General features: G+C 40.6%; 1 protein-coding gene across 4 annotated transcripts in view; it reads right to left on the reverse strand.

Annotated features, from left to right (window-relative positions):
• Positions 1–1,903: 1,903 nt before the first annotated feature.
• LOC138921107 (zinc finger protein 892-like) overlaps positions 1,904–22,732 on the reverse strand; it is a 101,922-nt gene continuing 81,093 nt past the window's right edge. The window contains exons 1-4 of one of the 4 annotated variants that reach the window (XM_070253483.1): positions 13,410–13,498; positions 12,470–12,537; positions 11,477–11,603; positions 1,904–4,663 (exon numbers count right to left, since the gene is read on the reverse strand). In XM_070253483.1, coding sequence (XP_070109584.1) covers positions 3,528–4,663; positions 11,477–11,576 — 1,236 coding nt within the window. In that variant the 5' untranslated portion in view covers positions 11,577–11,603; positions 12,470–12,537; positions 13,410–13,498 and the 3' untranslated portion in view covers positions 1,904–3,527. Of the gene's footprint in view, positions 4,664–11,476; positions 11,752–12,469; positions 12,596–13,409; positions 13,499–22,732 lie in introns of those variants that run through there. The other 3 variants (XM_070253482.1, XM_070253484.1, XM_070253481.1) reach the window with 3 other exon arrangements.

A 22,732-nucleotide genomic window follows, 5' to 3' on the forward strand; every position in this document is an offset into this window, starting at 1 on the left:
TTTAGAAGACATTTAATTATCTAACTCATAATTTTCACCATCCAAAATAGGATACCATGCCTTCCTAATTTAAGAGACTTGCCCCCAATCATGGAGTGAGTTAGTGGCAAATTAAGGACTACTCCTTGGTCCAAATCCAAGGTTCTTTTCATGTTGATTCTAATTCCAAAGCAAATATACCATTCTGAGTAGCTGTCAAGTTAGGCATGGTTCATCCACTCTATCATTTCACCATGATTTATTAAATATATAATACATGGCATGCAATGAAAATAAAGCAGTAAACAAGAGAGACTATTTCTTTGCCCTTACAGAACTAATAATATCATTGGAATGATGCTCAACAAGTAATTATAGTAAAGTATCTGCTTATCATATCATGGGAAAGACATTGAACAAGAAATGATAAGAAAATGTGATGATGTCAGGAGAACTAAAGGTGGTTGGAAGAACATGATATTAGAGGTAAGTCAGGGATAACTTGAATTAATACTGGAAGGATGAAGAGGAGTAAACCAGATGAAGGGAGGTCACAAGAATGTTCCAGGCAGAAGCTACTGTATATGCAAAGGCCCCCAATCAAGAGAGGGGGTGATGCTTGAGGAACTGAATGATCATAAATGCTGGTGCACAATGTGGAAGCAGGGATGGTAGACACAGATGAGACTGGAGAAGAAAGTGGGACTACAGAAAGGCCACAATCATTCATGAAATGTTCTTACTTAATCTGGAGGGCAATGAGGTGTCTTATTTACTGTGTATTCTTAGAGTGGAGATATAAAAGTGAGACTTGGCCTTCCAGGTGAGATGGCAGATAACAAACACAATTCCCCTTTCAGCCTCAAGCACATAAAATAGTAGATAAAATATTTTAAAAATCTATCAGTGAGCTAAAAATCATGGAAGTCTGTAAGGCTAGACACAAAGAGAGAAGAGGGAAATTATAATGGTGAAGAAGAACTGAAGGAGCAAAGCCCAAATCAACATTGAACATACATTGCAGGAGAGCAGAGCTACATTATTGCAAGGCTTTAAGCTTAGCAAGAACAAATTACAAAATGTGTGACTGAGAAATATGCAATCTGCTGATTCTCATAAATTACTGTGTTAGATTGTTTGTGCTTTGGAATCAAAGGCCAGAAGGTAGTATCTTAACAAACATGAAGGCAAGGGGCTTAAGGATGCTGGGCCCTTGCAGGAATGGAACACCATCTGCATAACTTGCCAGATTGTTTGTTCCCAGGATACTCCCTCAGAGAATGGCCTTGCGTAGCACCGGGGTACCTTGAAGGGGGGGAGATTAGAACTGCTGAGCTTTGACTTGCATATGCCTGCTGGCAAGAGTTCCTGCTATGCTTGTACTTCTTGGCCTACAAATAAATACGTGGCGATCAGAGGGATGTCACCTTGGTCCTAGAGACTGATGGTTGGTCCCCTGTCCTGTTAAAAAATGTAGAGTGTGTTGTGTCTATTAGATAGACTGTGTTCTGTCTATTACTTCCATCCACCCCTTCAGCTGGCTGCCTAGCTGGTCTCGGGAACACAAATGGTCAAGTTCACGCACTCCACTTCAGTGGCCCAGGGTTTCGCTAGTTCGAATCCTGGGCGCAGACACGGCACTGCTCATCAGGCCATGTTGAGGTGGCATCCCACATGCCACAACTAGGAGGACCCACAACCAAAATACACAACTATGTGCTGGGGGGATTTGGGGAGAAAAAAAGGAGGAAAAAAAAAAGAAGATTGGCAACAGTTGTTAGCTCAGGTGCCAAGCTTTAGGAAAAAAAAGAAAATCAAGAATAAAAATCACAGGATCATCCCAATAGACATGGAGAAAGCATTTGACAAGATCCAACATACCTTTATGATAAAAACTCTCAACAAAACGGGTACAGAAGGAAAGTATCTCAACATGATAAAGGCCATTTATTACAAACCCACAGCCAACATCCATGTTCATCTTTTGAACTTTCAACCTGTAAGCCCTTCTGTATTTAAAGTGTGCCTCTTTCAGATACAGTTGAGTTAAGCTTCTTTATTCAGTCTGACAATCTTTGAATTTTATCTGGGGTGTTTCTTTTTCATTTAATGTAATTACTGACAGGGTTAAATTTAGGTCTACCATTTTCTCTCTGCTATTTGTCTCAGCTGCTTGTTTCTCTCTTCCTCCTTTTCTGACTTCTTTTGGGTTAAAGATTTTTTTAATATGTAAATTCCTCTACTTGCTGTATCTTTTAATGGATGTTCTATAGAGATGACATCATCTGTAATAATCTCCTTAGAGTTATTACTGGGCTTCATGTTAGATATAGGAACATTCTCGATTTACCCTCCCTCTCACCTATACCCCTTAAAGTTGAGTATTAATTCATGCACACAACTAAATTTTACTATAATTTCTGGAAATTCTAAGATACATACTATCCAGTTGGAGTCAAAATTTTAACTCTTCGAAAGTCCCTTCCCATCACTCTGTCTTCAATCCTGATTTCTGATCTTCAGGCCCTCCTCTAAGCTTGTTTCTTACAGTTAATTTTTGCTATGACTGAGCCATGGGTAGCAGGCACAATTTATGACTCTAGTAGGTAGAAGTGGTTGAGAAAGCAATAACCAGGCTTCAAGGAGCACATTTAGCAAGATTCACGGTCAAAGCAGAAGTTAGTGTCAGGCAGGTTGGTTCACACAAAGTCAGAGAAAACAAAAAAGGCCCAAGGAAAGGGATCCAAAATCAGGTCAAAAAGATGATGTTATACAATTAGAAAGAGAAAGGAAAAGCAGCAGCAAGGACACAAGGAGCTCTTATCCTTTTGGTTGCCTGTAATCCTCTTATCGTATTGAGTTGATCCTTGTGCAGAATCTGAATCAATGGTTCTTAATCTGGGCTGCATGTTGGAATTACCTGAGAAGTTCTAAAAATTCCTGATGCCCAGGCTACACCCCAATCCAATTTAATCAGAATCGCTGGGGCTGGGACCCGGGTATTTTTTTAAAGCTTCTCAGATGATTTCAATGTGCATCCAGGGTCGATAACCACCGGTTTAAATGTTTGCAAATGTGTGAGTGAACAATTGGAGGGCAGGGACAGAGAAAGGAGGCTCTTCTGGACTCAGACTTTTTTCTCTTTTTAATTCCCAGTGAAACTTCCTGGTAATTTTCCTCTTTGGGGTCCTGATCCTCCCCACTTTGGTTTCAGGTTGAAACTACTATCTAGAGAGTCACCAGCCTCAAGTAACATTCAGTCTGCTCCCCTGATTGGTTTTCTACTGATACAGATGCCTAGCTCTTTACTCTGTTCTCTGACTAGACTTTCTCCTTCTGTGCTTCCCTGGAAATTCTCTTCTCCACTGCTTCAGGTATTCTGGTTTCGTAACCGAGACACCCACATGTACCTCTCGTCCTCTTCCATACCTAATAGCATTTCAAGAAAGAGGGCTATTTTCTGTGTGACACAGCATCACAAGTTTTTGCAATATACCCTGTCATAGTTAGAACAGGTCTATCCAATCAGGAGAAAATACATAATTATTTCATGAATCTACTGCATTCAGTTCATCATGAATTTCTTTATGTTGATGAAAGGCTGAATGCACACTGAAGGTTTTCTCAATTTTCTTACATTTGTAGGGTTTTTCTCCTATATGAGTTTTCTGATGTTGAATAAGAGATGAACTCTGGCTGAAGGCTTTGTCACAATCATTGCATTTATACGGTTTCTCTCCAGTATGAGTTCTCAGATGCTTTGTAAGGGATGAGCTCTGACTGAAGGCCTTCTCACATTCTTTACATTTGTAAGGTTTCTCTCCAGTATGAATTCTCTGATGTCTTACAAGAGCTGAGCAGTCACTGAAGGCTTTCCCACATTCGTTACATTTGTAAGGTTTCTCCCCAGTATGGGTGCCTTGATGTTGAATAAGGGCTGAACAGTAACTGAAAGCTTTCCCACATTCACTACATTCATATGGCTTTTCCCCTGTATGAGTTCTCTGATGTTGAGCAAGCCGTGACCTGTCACTAAAGGTTCTCCCACACTCTTTACATCCATAGGGTTTCTCTCCAGTATGAACCCTTTGATGTTTAATAAGGGATGAGGTGTCATTGAAAGCTTTCCCACATTCTTTGCATTTATAGGGTTTCTCTCCAGTGTGTATTCTGTGGTGTTGAATAAGGTAAGTGCTTTGGTTGAAGGCCTTCCCACATTCATTGCATTCATAGGGTTTTTCTCCAGTATGAATAATATGATGCTGAATAAGGGCTGAGCGATGACTGAAAGCTTTCCCACATTTGTTACACCCATAAGGTTTCTCTCCAGTGTGAATTCTCTGATGTAGGATAAAGGCTGAGTAGTAACCAAAGGACTTCCCACACTCATTGCACTTCCAAGGCTTTTTTACCGAGTAAACCTTCTGATGTTTAATTGGGCTTGACTTTTCCCCCATATCACTACAATCTTCCATAGGGGTTTTCTTGTGTTTAATTCTTAACTCTTTCTTCTGATTTCTTTTCTGCCTTTCCAATGTGCCTTCACATTCCCAGGCTTCTATCAATCTGGGATCCCAGGAATCATCCTTTTTAAGTCTTTCTATTACCAGCTCCCTTTCAGATGATACTTCATAAACTTCCTGCTTTGAAAGGGACACTTTAGTTTCAGGTATAGATTCAGAATCTGAAATAAATAAAAAGGACAAATGTTTGTGCTCTCTGTGCCGAGAGAAGGAAAACTGCTGAGGTGGCAAGAGAATACTGAAAATAAAAGTGATGTCTATTAAAAATGCTTATTTGAACGTTTTCAGAAAGAGCCTTGTGGCAATGGCAGATGAATAAGTCTCAGGGAATAACAGAGATGGGAGAATCACTAAGATAAGGCACAACAAAAGGTCAGACAATGAAGATGCTCTACCTAAGAGAATGGAAAACTGAACAGACTAACCAGGGATGAGGATGAGCAGAAGGGAGGAGAATAAATGTTAACATAAAATGAGGAAGGAGGGGAAAGATGAAAACATAGGTTGAGATTGGGCAGTTTTGAAAAAGTATTAGAAAAAAATCACTTATAATAATACCAGCTGGAGACAACTAGTTTTGACTTTTTAAATCATTCCCCTTAACCCTTTTTTAAAGGCACAGATTTTTAAAATATGTTTAGCATATGCTTTAAATATGATTTTGTGTATCCACTAACCACGGCCTCCTTTCTTCCTTCTTTCCTTCCTCCCTCTCTCCTTGCCCTCCTTCTCTCTCCTTCCTTTCTTCCTTCCTTTTTTGTTATAGCAAAATTTCTCAAACAGGTTTTGTATATCTGCTCATCACCTACTTGCTCCTGAAGCCACTGCAGCCTGGCTTCTCTCCCCACCACTTGACTGAAACTGCTCTCACTGACATCACTAGCCATCTGTATGTCACCTAAATCCAGCAGATCTTTTTCATTTCTTGCTTAGCTTGGCCCCTCAACAGCACTTGACAGTCTCGACCATGCCTTCCTCCTAACAACATTCTCCCTTTTGTTCCCCAACTTTATTCAGATATATTTGACATATATTCTCCCCCTCAACTCTGCGATTCTAAGCTCTCCATGTTTTTCTCCTGATCTCTATCTCTTTGGAACTTTTTCTGTTTCTTCTTCTTAAATGTTGATGGTTCTCAGTGTTCAGTCTTAGGCTCCTCTCTTTTGCCCCCACTCTACCCTACCCACATTATCTCCTTGAAAGACATCCAGTCCATGGCCTTAAGTGCCTTTTTTATTGAAACATATTTGACATATGACACTGTGTAAATTTAGGGTCTGCAACACGTTGATTTGATACATTTATATATTATAATATGATTGCCATTGTAGCAATAGTTGGCACCTCTATCATGTCACATAATTATCACTTTTTTATGATGCAATAACTAAGACCCAGTCTCTTAGCAAGTTTGATGATTATGATAGACTATTCTTGTCTATATTCACTACACTGTGCATTAGATCTCCAGGACTTATTTGTCTACTAGTTACAACTGCTTTCTGTATATCAATGACCTTAAATCAATATCTCCAGCTTAGTTCTCTCTCCCCCAGACCCATATATTCAACTATCTACTTCACGTATTCACTTGGAAATCTCGAATTCGTTATATCCATACCAAACTCATCTTCTTCCTCAAGCTGTACATTCCCCAGGTTTTGCCACCTAAGAAAATATCGCCATTATCATTCATGTTAATAAAAAGACATTAACATAAGAATATAAACTCTACCATCAAAAGGTAAGTTTTCTGAGGGTAGGAATCACACCTCTTTTGTTCACTGATATTTCTCAGGGCCCATCATAGCGCTGGTGAAGAGCAAGCACATGTTAAATCTATATTGTATGAACTGAGTTGAACACAAATAATACAATCAGTGAGGCAACCTTGGATGATGATAAACCTTTCTTAAGATCCTTTCATCCCATTATAGAAACATAACCCATGTTTGAGTAAAACATATTTTTTTTAAAGATTTTATTTTTTTCCTTTTTCTCCCCAAAGCCCCCCAAGTACATAGTTGTATATTCTTAGTTGTGGGTCCTAGTTGTGGCATGTGGGACGCCGCCTCAGTGCGTGGTTTGATGAGCAGTGCCATGTCTGTGCCCAGGATTCGAACTGACGAAACACTGGGCCACCTGCAGCAGAGCGCGCAAACTTAACCACTCGGCCACGGGGCCAGCCCCGAGTAAAACATATTTTTAATGTTGTCATGATTTTCAGAAGTTGAGAATATCATTGTACATAAAATTTAATCTATGCTGTGAACTATAATATTAGACAAACACTTATAGAGTGTTTATTATGTGTAAGCTACTATTCTGAAAGGTTAAATACATGTACATATCTAATCCTCACAAAAGCCTAAACACGTTTTCCAGCTGAAAGTCAGAAACTTGAGAATCACATTGAATTCTACCTTACCAATCACAGCAAATAAACCAAGATCTATGGATTATACCTCCCAAATCTCTCTCAAATCCATTCTGTACTTTCCCTCCCCACTATTACCAGCCCGGTTCAGCCACCATCATCTCTCATCTAAACTAATGCAGCAGCCTCACAATGGGTCTGCTTGCATCCTCTCTCCATGCACCCCTTCCCAGCCCCATCCAAATTCGATTGTATAAAACCATAGAGTAACAGAACCAGATTCAATGATTACCCATAAATTAAAACTATAAGGGAATTGAAAATAACTATGAGTAATATGTAAAAGGCTCCAATGGAAATGGTGGACAATGTGCATTAACAGTTGGGGAATTTCAGCAGATAGATGGAAACTATAAGAGGAAGTCAAATGGAAATGCTAGAAATGAGAAAATATGATCAGAGAGAAGAAGAGTGTCTTCAGTGGGTGCGTCAGGAGAGTCAACATAGCTAAGAAAAGAATGAGTAAACTCACAAATAAGTCAACAGAAATTACCCAAACTAAAACACAATGAGGAAAAAAGAGCGAAAAATAAACCAACAAGCCAGAAGAGAGCATCTAAGAGCTGTGGGACAATTTAAAATGCTTGAACATACATGTAATTGGAATCCTGGAAGGAGAAAAGACAAAGAGAATGGAAAGAGACAATATTTGATGAGTTAATAGCTGATAATTTTCCAAAACTAATGAAAGACATTAAACTAAAGACCCAAGGAAGCTCAGATAACCCCAAGTAGGATGAAATACACAGACACACACATCCCTAGATAAATCATATTCAAACTATTAAAAAACAAAGATAAAGGGAAAATCTTAAAGGCAGCCATAGAAAAAAGACACATTACATACAGAAAACAAAGATAAAAATTACAGAAACTTTTGGTCACAAACTATTATAAACGTGAAGACAATAAAGTGACACATTTAAGGTGCTGAAAGAAAAAAAAACTGTCACCATATTCCACATTCAGTGAAAACATCTTTCAAAAATGAAGGTGAAATACAGACTTTTTCAGACAAATAAAAGCTGAGAGAATTCAATACCAGTAGACCTGAACTATAAGAAATGTTAAAGAAAGTTCTTCAGGCAGAAGTACCTGATACTAGTGAGAAACTTAGATCTACATCAGGGTTCAGCAAATTACGGCCCACAGGCCAAATCTGCCCACTCCCTTTGTTTACTACTGTTTACGGCTGCCTTCATGCCACAATGGCAGAGTTAAGCAGTTGCAACAGAGAGTGTATGGCCCACAAAACAGAAAATATTCACTATCTGGTCCTTTATAGAGAAAGTTTGCCGGCGCCTGCTCTATATAAAAAAATGAAGAGTGCTAGAAATGGAATATAAAATTCATTTTTTCTTATTTTAAAATGCTCCAAGAGATAATTGTGTTAATCAAGAAGAGTAGCATATATTGTAGATTTATAGCATATATAAAGGCAAAATGCATGACAACAATCATACAAAAGATGGGACGGAAGAACTAGAAGCTTATAGATGTAAGGTTCCTATACTATATACAAAGTGTTATAACATTCTGTAAAGGGATACTATGATTAATGAAAGAAGCATATTGGGAAATCTAGGACGACCATTAAAGAAAATCTTTAAAAATAAGGTTTAATCACGTGGATAAAGAGAACAGATTAGTGGTTACCAGAGGGGAAGGGGGTGGGCATAAGGGGTGAAGGGGCACATATATATGGTGACTGACAAATAGTAACGTACCACTGAAATCTCACAATCTTATAAACTATTATGACATCAATAAAATAAAAAAGTTTTAATGATAAGCTAATAGTGCAGATAAAACGCAATAATAAGAAATAATCCAAAAAAAAGGCAGAAAAAGAAAAAAATGAACACTGAAAAGAACAAATAGAAAACAACTACAGGGCTGGCTCCGTGGCCGAGTGGTTAAGTTTGCGCGCTCCGCTGCGGCAGCCCAGGGTTTGGATTCTGGGTGCGGACATGGCACTGCTCATCAGGCCACGTTGAGGCGGCGTCCCACATCCCACAACTAGAAGGACCTGCAACCAAGATATACAACTATGTACCAGGGGGGTTTGGGAAGATAAAGCAGGGGAAAAAAAAACAGAAGATTGGCAACAGTTGTTAGCCCAGGTGCCAATCTTTAAAAAAAAAAAAAGAAAAAAGAAAACAATTACGTGTATGAAAGACTTAAATCCAACCATACCAATAATTACTTTAAATGTAAATGGTCTAAACACACCAACTGAAAATCACAGATTGTCAGAATGGATTTAACAACCAGACCCAATTACATGCTGTCCACAAGAAACTCACTTAAGTTAAGCAAAAAGAATGGGAAAATATACTATGCAAACACTAATGAGAAGGAGGCTAGAGTGGCTATATTAATATCAGACAAAATTAACTTCCAAACAAGGAATAGTACCAAGGTTACAGAAGGACATTATATGAAAAAGAGGTCAATTCACCAAGAAGACATAACAATTCTTAATGTGTATGCACCTAACAAAAGTGTTTCGGTATACAATAAGCAAAAACTAACAGAACTAAAAGGAGAAATAGACAAATCCACAATTATAATTGGAGAATTCAACACTCCTCTGTCAGTAATCAATAGAAGCCAATGGGAAATCAGTAAGGACAGAGAAGACCTGAACAACACTGTCAATCAACCTGACAATAATTGACATTGATTTTCAAGTGCACGTGGAACAATTATCAAGATTAGATTATAGATAATACAACAAACTTCAAAAACTTTTAAGAACTGAAATCATACAAAGTATCTCTGACCACAGCAGAATCAAACTATAAAATCAAAACTAGAAATTTATTGAAAATCACCTAAAATTTGGAGACTTGTAAATAACCCATGGGTCAAAGAGGAAATCACAAGTGAAAACAGAAATTATTTTGAACTGAATGGAAATGAAAATACCACAAATCAAAATTGTGGAACATGGGGCCAGCCTGGTGGTGTGGTGGCTAAGTTCGTGAGCTCCACTTTAGTGGCCCAGGGTTTACAGGTTCGAATCCCAGGTGTGGACCAAGGCACCACTTATCAAGCCACGCTGTGACAGCATCCCACATACAAAATAGAGGAAGATGGGCACATATGTTAGCTCAGAGCCAGTCTTCCTCAGCAAAAGAGGAAGATTGGCAACAGATGCTAGCTCAGGGCCAATCTTCCTCACAAAAAAATTAAAAAATAAAAAAAACATTGTGGAACATAGCTAAAGCAGTTAGAAGGAAATTTATAGCATTAAATGTTCCTATTAGAAGAGAATAAAGATGTTATATGAAGATCTTATATTAATGATCAAGATAGAATAAGAAACATACTACATTAGACAGTCATGTGTCACTTAATGATGGATCATTCTGAGAAATGCATCGTTAGGCAATCTCGTCATTGTTCAAACATCACAGAGTATACTTACACAAACCTAGATGGTATAGACTACTACACACCCAGGTTATATGGTACTAATCTTATGGGACCACCATCATGTTTGTGGTCTGTCATTGACCGAAACGTCATTACGCAGCGTGTGACTGTATTACATTATATTAAGATCTTATACAATGATCAAGCTTCCACCTTAAAAAAACTAATAAAAGAGAGCAAGTTAAACACAAAATTAGCAAAGGGGAGAAAATAATAGATAAGAGTAGCAATGAATAAAATTGAAAACAGACAATAGAGAAAATCGATGAAACCAAAAGCTGGTTCTCTGAAAAGATCAATAATATTGTTAAACCTCTAGGAAGACCAACAAAGGAAAAAAAAGAGAGAAGATACAAATTACCAATATCAGGAATGAAAGATGAGAAACCATTCCCAGAGCTCACTCAAAAAGAAATAGATAATCTGAACAGTCCTGTATCTAGCAAAGGACTTAGATTCAAGGTTAAAAACCTTCCAAGAAAGCAAACTTGAGATCCAGATGGCTTTACTGGATCGAGCTTTTGGTGTCATATATAATAAAATTTTGCCTTACAAAAGGTTACAAAGACTGTCCATAATGTTATCTTCTAGAAGTTGTATAGTTTTAGATTTTATACTTAGGTCTGTGACCCACTTTGAGTTACTTACTATATACAGTGGGAGGTATAGATTGAGATTCTTTTTTTTTTTAATACAGGTGTCCACCTGTTCCAGCACCATTTGTTGAAAATATTCTCTTTTTAACAGTGAATTGCTTTTGCACCTTTGTCAGAAATTAATTGACCATATAAGTGTGGGTCTACTTCTGGACTATCTGATCTGTTCCATTGGTTTACACCTATCTTTTCACCCATACCACACTGTTTGAATTACTGTAGCTTCTAAATCTTCAAAGCAATATAACGAAGCTGTCCTTTTTCAGTTCCACATATGGTGAACTTTTGCTTGCCAAAAGAGAAAAGAAGCCCAATTCTGAGCTCCAAGTTATCAGGGGCTCTCCAGATCCTAAGCAAAACTATGGCATTTTAGATGCCATTAGTTGTTAAGGAAGCTGACGTCTCAGTAAGCACTCTGCATTACAAAATGACTTCCTTACCCCAAAATACCATGCTTCCACAATTCTCCACCTTCAGATCCAGGCCCATGTTCCTCTGGGCAGAATTCAGCTGGTCCACCTCCACATGGGCAAAATCCATTTCCTCATCCTTCACTGTCACCAGTTCCTGGAAGTACAAGCACATTCTTCGTAATCCTTGGGGGAAGAGAACAATCTAGAAGAGGAAGTGTCTTTTAATCTGAAGGTTAAATCTTTATTTTAACCATTTTAATGGAATATTCTAAAATTTCCAAGTATTAATCTGTGTTAGGGAAAATAATAATAATAGCTAACATTTATAATTTATTTTCTATGTGCTAAGACCTTTGAATGAACTATCTCTTGTAATAATAACTATATGAGGTAAGTACTATTATTAACATTATTTACAGCCATAAGGATCAGATCTGAGATTTGGACCCAGGCAGTCTCACTCGAAAGCTATACTTTTAACTATATTCTTCTATATTATATAGAAGATATATATATATATTCTTTTATATTATATAACTATATTCTTCTGCCTCTTACATATTTTGTTCAATAAATGTAATATAACCACTGAATGATAACCAAACATTAATTACTGCTTATATTGTAGATGGGATAAGGCTCAGATAAGTAATTTATACTGATTCCTGGGCTATTCCAAGATTTTACAGAAATTCAGCTTGATATCCTGAACGTTTGTAGACATTCACGCTGTTCTCATGCTCTTCTAATAGAGGCGCCTTCTTTCTCTGTACTTAGGGCCATGACTTTTACATTTATTTAGCTATCCTTTAGCAATTAAAGTTGTTCTGAATGAGTGAATCTACTGATTTTACATTGAAATGGATCAAATGTTCTAAGATAAGATTCATACTTTATGTTATATTGACAGTCACATGAGCATCCTTTGTTGACCATAATTAATTGGAGAATACTTTGTGGGAAAGGATGTACGTAAAAGAATAGAGTCGTTAGAGGCATAGGATTTAGCATCAGACATACCTGGGTTCTGATCAGGGCTCAACCATTTATGATTCTGAGCATGTTACTGTGAGCCTCAGTTTCTTCATCTGTGAAACAGGTTATAAATAATCACAGGATTATTTAATTTAAAATAAAGCAATGTTTGAAAAGTGGCTCTAAACGCTGGAGTTCTCCAGAGTTCAGTCCTTAGACATCTTCTTGTCTCCATCCATCTTACACACCTATGAACAATCTCTTATTTCTCCTGTCTTTAGAGGGGGGAAAAATCTCTTTGGTCTTACTACTCCTTCCAGCTATCACCCTACTTCTCTCCTTTCCTGGAGAATAAAACTCTCCAAACTAGTTATCTGCAGTCCCTGGCTCCAATTTCTCTCCTCTTACTTTTTTCTGAACCCATTCCAACAAGGCTTCACTCCTACCGCTCCATGGAATGGCCCTTGGCGGTCACCAATGATCTTCCTATTTTAAAATCCAATGGCCAATTCTCAGGCCCCATCTTACTTGACTTAGCAGGAGTATTTAACCCAGGCGATCACTCCCCTCTCCTTGAAACACTTTCTTCAATTGGTTACCAGGATGCCACACTTTTGGCTTCCTCCTACCTCACTGGCCACTTCATCTCAGTCTCCTTTGCTGGTTTCTCTTCATCTCCCTGAACTCTAAGTGTTGGAGAGCTATAGGACTCAGTAATAAGATCTCATCTCTTTTCTAGCTACACTTATTCCCTTACTGATCACAGTTTCATGGTTTAAAATACCATCCACACAGATTATTCCCAAATTTAAAGCTCTGGCCTGAGCTGTTCCCAGAGCTTCAAGTCTTCAAGGAAAAATTACTTTGGCTCAGTTCTCTAGAGGGGATTTCCATGGACCTCAGAAGCAAGATGAAGAAAGAAATGAGGACACACTGTGAACAACAAGCTAAGATTTCAGAGGAGGGAAATTAAACCCAAACTCGCCTGGAACTCCACAGGAAGGAGCTCAACAGTAGATTCCATTTCTTCTGTGCTCTGCTTTTGGGGCAGAGAAGCATCAGCAGGAGTCATGGCTGGAAGGAGCAGGAAAAAAGCCATGAAGGAGGTAAACTCTATCTTCTCACTCCCACATTCACTAGGATGAAAGTTATCGCAAGCCAGCTGAATTATATATATAAGGCCTACTCTACTTAACTCAAAAAGCTCAGATGAAGCTAGGGTAAGACAATTAAGTGAAAGTGCTTTCACCAAAAAGTTAAACCCACAGAGCCACAAATACATCAACCTTTTGGAACAGTCCAATGGGGGTGGAAGAGTGTGGCCTGCCCTTTATCACAAAAGCAAGCACTATGGAACATTCTCCCTTCCACAGCTTCAGAGGGAATGTGGATGAGCACAGAAGTGCTGAAAGAGGAAGATGGGGCCGGAGAATGTGCCACAAGGAGACCACTTGGTGATTTTCAAACACGGTAGTTTTGAACTTTTGAAGTTTTGAAGTGAGAACTTCTCTACTTCAGGGCTTTCTCCTGACATGTGTCTGTTCCCTGTTCATTCCCATCAAGGGTATTTCCTCCACTTTCAACTCCATGCGTATTTCTGTAATTCCTACCTTCTTCCTCAACTTCAATGATCAGATAATCCATGATCAGCTTCTCTTCTTTGTCCTGTTATTGCTATGACTCCCTCCTTATTCACTGTTTCAAATGAGAGAAACACGGACTTTTCAGCAATACATAATCTGCTTCTTAGTGTAAATCATTCAACTCTACTCTGAAGCTCTGGGAAGAGATTTTGAGGTTAGGCTTCCCCTCCTCTGGAACTGATTCCTGCTCCTTGAGGCATCATCCTCTCTCTCTATTCCTAGGAGGCTTATTCCTATGCATTTAAGTGCTAGGGCCTCAGAAGTAATCCTAATTTACTTGGAATCTTTATTATTTAGGCTAAATTAATCTCCACAGCTGGAAGACCATCCTCTGGATCACCAAGATCAGTCACTACATGCCACACCAGGGCAAAAGGAGGAAAGAATCAGGGCAGTGAAGTATGAGCCTCAGGCACACACCCAGTTCCAGACAGTGCAGAAACTCCCATGAGAAACACCCTAAACACACAAGCGGCCATAGGCGGCCTGTGATCATGGTGGCAGTAACTAGAAGCGGGGGTCCCTCACTTGGTTCATCCCTGCTGTTCATAAACACAAGGCAGTTGATAGACGGGGCTCTCAGACAGCCGATTCCTCACTCGCTCTTTAAGACTGAGAATATACAGGCCAGGATTCCCTTGCACGTTCGAAGTCGAACCCCTTGAACTGGCCCCCAAGCACAGGCAGGCTAAAAACTCTGTTAAGGCAAAGCACAGAAGGGGAATGAGTAAGACACGGACTCCGTTTTTTCCCTTCTACCCCAAAATTTCAACACCTTAACGTTCTCGGTGGAGTGACAAGACGTATGGCCAAAACCAGGGGGAGGGGCCCAAGCTCTCCGCACGTGGGACCGTGAGCCCTCAGCCCCCGGACTCCCACTCCCAGAATCCCCCGCTGCGCCACGCCCCCTTCACGCTGCCGGACTCCACTTCCCAGAGGGCTTAGCGGCAACCCCACTTCCGGGACGCCGTCCGCTCAGAAAGCCTCAAAGCTGGCTGGAGACCCCGCCGGGGTAGCGCGCGCAGAGCCCAGGGGTGGGGCCGGGGCTCAGGCAGGGCCCAGCCCGTCCTCCGCCGAGGCCGGAAGCTGAGGGCCCGGCCCAGGCTGCGGCGGGAGGCGTTAGAGCCGTGCAGGGACGGGCGGGTCGCGGAGACCCGCGCTCAGGCCCGCTTTCTCTTACCCGCGACGCGCTGCAGACCTGGCTCCGGCCACAGGGCTGGATCCCGCCGGGCTGCGCTCTGGGACGGGCGGGAGGGACAGAGCCACCTCGCGGACCCACGGAGCCGCGGGGAGACAGAAGGCTCAGGCTCCGTCTGGAGTCGCATCTGCGCACTTGGAGGCGACCGCGCCCGGTCGGGGGTCCCGCTCGAAGGACTGCACTTCCCAGAGGGCTCGGGGACTCGGTGCCTGTCCTCGGGGGCAGAACGGCGGGTCTCTCCTGTCAGCCTTAAAATGGAGATAATTCCCCACCTGATTGATAGGGCTCCAAACGCTCCAAATGATTTTAGTGTCTGATGATTATTTGGGGGTGGGGGGATAAGGACCTGATACACAAAGTCTTTTCCCTGGTATCTCTCATTCTTTCTTAGAATAAAGCCCCAAATCTGTAAACTGAGTTGCTACTGCTGATTTTGTTGAAAGCATTCTGGCTGATAAATAAAGAGCACGGGCAGGGCTGATTGAAGAGACGTAGAAGAAGAAACATGATTAAGAATGAGTTCACGAGGAAGAGTAAGATGTGAAAAAGAAGTAGGAAGGTTGGCTCTGAAGTGGAGAATTGTGCGGACCTGGAGTTTAGGTCCAGGAAGGGCACCTCGCCCTGAGCCAAACATAAACCAAGACAAAAGAGGCTTTTTTGCTCAGTGTCAGAGACTCTGGGCTGTAGCTCCAGTTCTTCATGGAAATCGGGGAAAGACCAATTGTATCACAAGTGTCATTCTAGTCCAAATTACCATAGTCGCCTGTATCGTGTCTCGACATCTAATCTTGCCTTTCCTCGAGCCTTGCTGTTCAAGGCAGCCAGGATGGACATTTAAAGATTCATCTGTTTATGTCACTCTTCTCAGAACCCTTCAGTGGCTGCCCTCTGCCCTGGAGTAAGGCGTAAACCCCTTAACACAGTTTATAAAACCCTGCAATCTGGCTCTGCCAGTCCTGAATTACCTGCTGCTATCTTCCTGTTGTTCTGTGTCCTCGGGCCACGTGGGTTTTTTAGTATCTCCCACATCCCAAATTCTTTGCTGTCCCTTAATCTACACATTTCCTCTGTTTAGAACATCTCCCTCTAGTCATCCTTCAGATTTCAATTCAAATGTCTCTTCTTCAGTGAAGCCTTCCCTGACCTCCTTCCACTTAATTCAAATTAATTCTCTCACAGAACCCTTTTATTTCTGTATGTTAGCACCTACAAACGTAGGTTCTTTACCTGCCACACAAGAGGGGCCAAATACAAACTGGAACTCCAGGCTTATGGCAAGGAGAGGGTTTTTATTTCAGATGACATCAGCCAGGAGACAAGAGTGAGCCCTCATATTTGTCTCGTTTCCTCTCTCCTCCCCAAAAGAGGGGAGGTGAGGGGTTTTAAAGGTTTGTGAGGAATGTGGCTGCTTGTAGAGAGTGGGGGGAGTCAGTGGCCTGGCTGGTCGGAGCTTTCCCACCTGCCTCTGTTCCACCTTGGGATGCTGCTTGCAGGAAGAAGGAGGAGATGATAAGGAACCCAGGTGGGCGACCTTGGCTGTTTGTCTTCACAGCGGATAGGGAATTCTGGGAGCCAGGGAGTAAGCAGGGAAAGAGTGATTTGGTTTTAACCCCATGCATGCTGGGTTTAATGTAGGGGAACTGATATCAGGGCTGGCATCACATAGACTTGACACAATTTGTAACTATACATTAATTTGTGCTGCTATTTAATGGACATCTTCCCCACTTGACTATAAGTTCCATGAGATCAAAGACCATGCATGTTTTGTGCAGCACTGTGCCAAGTGCTAAGCAAAGAGCCCGACAAAGTTGAGTGTCGGGAAGCTGCCATTCCACACTTACTATTCTCAACCTCAGCTAGGTCCTAGCATCATTTAGCAGTCCTTTACTTGTCCATGGTTATCTCATTTTCTCTGTGGTTGTCCTTTTTTCTGACTCAGAGCCTTTCCAGATACTGCTCTCCTCAGCTCTCTACCTCATCACCAAACCCCTCTTTCTTAGTCAATGAATTCACCACCATCTATTTCACAGAAAAATGAGAGCTTTTCAGATGGGAATATATCCAACTTCTGTGAAGGTTAATTTTATGTGTTTACTTGACTGGGCTAAGGGATGTCCAGATAGTTGGTAAAACATTTCTGGGTGTGTCCGTGACAGTGTTTCTGGAAGACATTAGCATTTGAATCGGTAGAGTGGTAAAGATTGCCCTCACCAATGCTGGTGGGCATCATCCAATCCATTGAGGGCCTGAGTAGACTAAAAGGGTGGAGGAAGGGTATATTTACTCTTTCTGATTGAGCTAAGACATCTGTCTTCTGCCCATGGACATTGGCACTCTTATCTCGGGGCGTCTGACTTGGACCAGGACTCACACCATTGACTCCCCTTGTTCTCATGCCTTCAGGCTTGGACTAGAACTATGCCACTGGCTTCCCTGGGCCTCCAGCTTGGAGGTGGCAGGTCATGGGACTTCTCAGCTCCACAATTGCATGAGCCAATCCCTCATAGTAAATCTGTTTTTATCTATCTATGAATATCCTATTGGTTCTATTTCTCTGGAGAATCCTGACTAATACAACTTCCCTGTACTCAATTCTGAAGGCATAGTATGGAAGGAAGCACAGATTACTTCAAGGTTGTCCCTCCATAGGTATATGTTAACTATGCACCCATGGTAGTTACATTATTGTTCAAAATCTTTGCTGCCCCTACTTGCAGGAGGATCATACTTGCCTGCCCAGTAGAACTCAGGCTTGGACCTGTGACTTGCATTAATCTCCTCTTTGAGAAAGATGTGCATTTTTGTCCTGTTTAAGAGTCAGCTTCTCATCTACCATTTCCTTTCCCTCTGCAGTGAGACTTAGAATATCTCATATAAGACTATTCCATCAGCCTGCATTCTGGAGTGAAGATATGGATATGTAGAATGAGCGAGAAAGACACCTTGGTTGTTATCTCTGAGATTTTTCAGGTTGTTCAATTCTATAGCATAACTTAGCCCATCCTGATGGAGTCAGCATCAAGATGCTTTCGAAGCACTTATAGGGTAATATTTTTCTTTTTCTTTTTTTTAAATTTAATTTTATTTATTTATTTATTTTTGAGGAAGATTAGCCCCAAGCTAACATCTGCCACTAATCCTCCTCTTTTTTGCTAAGGAAGACTGGCCCTGAGTTAACATCCGTGCCCATCTTCCTCTACTTTATATGTGGTACACCCACCACAGCATGGCTTGCCAAGCAGTGCCATGTCCGCACCCGGGACCCAAACTGGCGAACCCTGGGCCACCGAAGAGGGTAATACTTTTCAAATGCATGTATGTTTATTTTATTTTGTTTTGTTTTAAATAATTCATTTTTCCCAACAACAGTATCAACATCTTCCCCAACAAAAACACAGCAGCCAACTTTAGGTCCTATAAGTTAAAGTTAAAACTGTAAAATATAAATACCTGCTGAAGTGCAAAATTCTAACCAGTATGATTAAGTTAACAAGACATCTTTCTGTTGTGTGCTGTGCAGATACCCACAATACTACTACTGTCCATACAAGACTCACAAAGCTAGTCAAGAGACTATGATTATGGCACTTCTCAGCTTGAATCTAAACACCACAGGCAAGGAACACACAATTTACCAGCTACTCAGAAATGATTCAGGAGTGATTGTATTATCGTGAAAAGAAGACTATACTGTAAATCCTTCTGTTTTCACTGATTTTAATAGGTGCAATATTTTTATATTTTCGTATCTGAAATCCAAAAGTACCTTATAATTGTTGTTGAACAGGTGCTAGTGGTGAGTAGTCATGCTCGTGCCAATACACAGGCACATAGGATAGGTTTCAACAGCTTGGAAGAAAATCCTGGAACCATCGTAAACCAATTTGTACTGGCCCTATTGTATCAATAGCGACATGTCAAGGTCATCTTGCAGGGGCAATGACCAAGAACTGCAAAACATGCAGCTGGAATGTGCTCAGAAGATGGAAACCTTGCCCTCAGATGACCTCAAGCCACAGGGAACCAAAAGTTCCCTGACTATGGAACTCAGTGTGAGAAGAAAGTGGTGAGGGGAACCTAATAAGAAGCGAAGGGTCCCTTGATTTGTAGCACACTGGACTTATAAGAGTGTTACACTCCCACTCTCCAATCAGATTCCAACAAGCTAGTGTTATGCATAATTACTCCTATTCCCAACTCCTTAAAAGTCTGTCCCAGCTTCAGCTCAGGGAGACAGATTTGAGCCTTGCCTCCTATCTCCTTGCTGGTTGACGTTGCAATAAAGCTCTTTCTTCTCTCAAAGCCAGTGCCATTGTATTGGCTTCTATGCACATCAGGCAACAAGCTCTTGCTCAGTAACAATCTCAGACACAATAGTGGAGCATACTTAAGAATTGCTGTGGTACTAATACTCTTGGCGGCAAGGAAAACAATACTGGGTGGAAAAACATAGGCACAGACAATACTGAATAGAAAAATGATTCAGAAGAATAGGATTCTGGGGGCTGGCCTGGTGGTTAAGTTCACACACTCTTCTTCAGCTGCCCAGGGTTCACGGGTTCAGATCCTGGGCGTAGACCTACACACCACTCATCAAGCCATGCTGTGGCAGCATCCCATACACAAAATGGAAGAAGATTGGCACAGATATCAGCTCAGGGGCAATCTTCCTCAAGCAAAAGGAGGAAGATTGACAGCAGATGTTAGCTCAGGGTCAATCTTCCTCACCACAAAAAGAATAGGATTCTGAACACGAAAAGTTTAGCAATGCCTTAACCATTTTATTTTCTTTTTACATGAGTACGAGAGTCATATCTCATTTTAAAATGTATGATTAAAAGTAGGTCTAAATAAGTCTAAAAGGGATCTATTAATAATGTGAAATAAAAGGTCAAAACAATAAGAAAGTATTATGTCATAATTCAGTTGGCAGTGTTTTTTCTTTATTGGTGACACAGAAAACAATGGTGCATCTTGTCACTCCACAGTGCCTTAGAATCTACAGAATGCTTCATGTTGTTTATACTTATTTGGGGAACTGTAAAATGAAAAATTCTAAAATAAATTCTCTCTAATACCTCTTCTTGTTCTGTAGTTCTGTGCTTTTCTGTGTTGAAGCCTGGATCTCAGAGCTGATGAAGGACAGTGTCCAGGGACTCAGGTCCACTTTTTAAGAGCCATGATTCCACTTTGCTGCCCAAGGTAAGGAAATAATTTTGAACCTTCAGATCCAAGCTGACTAAACTAAGACCATACTATGCATACAGAATAAATAAGGTGAGTACCTGAAAAACAGACTTAGAGGCAACAAGAGCCTAGAGCACAGGAAAGAATGTTCTGGAGCATCTTAGTGATTCTCTCATTCCTCTCCAGCTAGGGTTATGGGACTACGTTTTTCTCTCTTTCCCCAGGAGTTTCATTCATAGGGCAAACACCATGCTGCTCTGGGAAGGAGTTTGTTTGCCTCAATCCTTGAAATGTCCAGAATTCGTTCCAATTAACCCAGTGAGGGGTCTTAAGGGATCCTGAAGTCCTAAGCCAGGGAACCTGATGAAATTACAGGAGTGTGAGTGGGAACTCTCCTGAGCTCAGATTGCTCCAGGTATAGAGCTCCTTTAAGATTTCCGGAGGAACCAGCAAGTAAGCAGGACTATTTTCAAAGCTATTTATGTAGATAATCAGAAAGCATAAAGTAGGTATCTTAGGGCAAGACCAGGTGAATTGGATCTTTTAATGTTTCAGGAACAGATGGGCCCTATGACTTCTAGCCCCAAACCATTTCCAATTCAGTCGCACTGTCTGGACTCCCAAGACCTTTCTATGCCTCCTATTGTGACCATAAACCAGGCAAGAAAAGGGTTACTGAGAATCTGATCCGTAATTAACATGGTCTGTCAAATGTTTTCCAGACAAGGAGAAAAATAAATGAGCAGTTTTTCAGAGGTTGATGTCCCCCTTTTTGCAGACATTGCCATCCTACAATGAAACTTACACAATTGCTGCAAGACTCCTATAAATTACTCCAGCTCTAAGTGACCAAAATTTACCATGGACCCATTATGTAATGACATGTTCCTTGAATTCAGTATGTAATGGCATGTTCCATTGAACTTGCTATGTCATGGTACCCTGACTTTGTTATGTAAATGGTGCCTTGAACTCATTATGTAATGATCTGTACTTGTGCCCTGATTGAGCCCAGTTGTTACACAGTTGTAACATATCCTGTGCACTCTGATGTACAAAGTCTCCACCAGCACTAAGCTTGGAGAGACACTGTTTGGGGAGCTATCCCCAGTGTTCTCCATTGCTTGAGCAAGCAATAAACCTTTTTCTCTACCCACTTCATCCTTGGTAGTGTTTTTAGCTCCACACTCGCCAAGAGGCGAACCCAGTGAGTTTGGTTACACTATGAGCTGCAGAGGATCCATCAATGTAAAAGCGATGCCTTCAGATGTGTTCCCCTATTCTGCAAGGAGCTCATCCAGGAGGATACACGCTATGTAAGGATGTAAGGGGCAGAGGACACTTCAATGATAACCTCCCCCTCATCTCCACAAAGAGGTTCTGTAAAAATCATTAGCAGTTCTGCCCTATCTGATTCTCTGCATCAGCTTCTCTCCAAATGGAAAAGTGACTCTGTGCTCTTTTATTTCCTCTCCCTGAATGTTTTGCATCTATTAAACCAAAGCAAGGAAGCACAAACTCAAAGATGGAAGGTCCAAAGTCGGAAAGGGCAGGTGAGCTGATCAATGGGAGCGTCTTCACATCCAGCACAGAAATTCTTCTTTCCTAACAAATTCCACTGTTCAACTTGTTTCAAACTCCAGAATGAGTAACTGCATACGTTAAAAAGTGCATTTATATCCAGAGGGGAGTGTTTGTATATATGTTTTAGTTAATAAATAAAAAAGTATCCTGACCTCTGAGAGTCACTCAATAAATCACGTCTATTATTTACATTTATCATCATTATCCTTAACTTTTCCGCATATCCTTTATTAGGGAACAGTTTGTTCTGCTACACTATTGCTGCTATGAGTCTTTCTTTCATGACAAAACAGACTCCTGAGTCTTTTTTATTCATATTTTCTCAATTACTATTAAAAAGTTAATTTTAAATTTCTCAGTATTTGGGGTTTTATTTTTTGTGTATATAAGTTGACTCAGTATTAATTATAAATTTTATTGCCTTGTAATCACAAAATTGACCTATAAATTTTCCTTCTTTCCATTTATTTGCATTTTTATCAGGCCAAGTAAATTATAATTTTAAAATAAGTTTTCAAGGTAAACTTGACTGTTAATATTTAAGGTGTAGCATCACTTATGCTTTTAAAATAAGTTTTAGTGTTCACATATTCTAGATTCATACTTATTTTTGGTCATTTTGCTCATAAAAATGAAGAAAATCTTATTATATTTCTATTGAATCATTTTAAAATACGAGTCTACCATGTCGAG

This window comes from Equus caballus, chromosome 27 (genome assembly GCF_041296265.1).
Source record: "Equus caballus isolate H_3958 breed thoroughbred chromosome 27, TB-T2T, whole genome shotgun sequence".
Taxonomy (NCBI): Eukaryota; Metazoa; Chordata; class Mammalia; order Perissodactyla; family Equidae; genus Equus; species Equus caballus.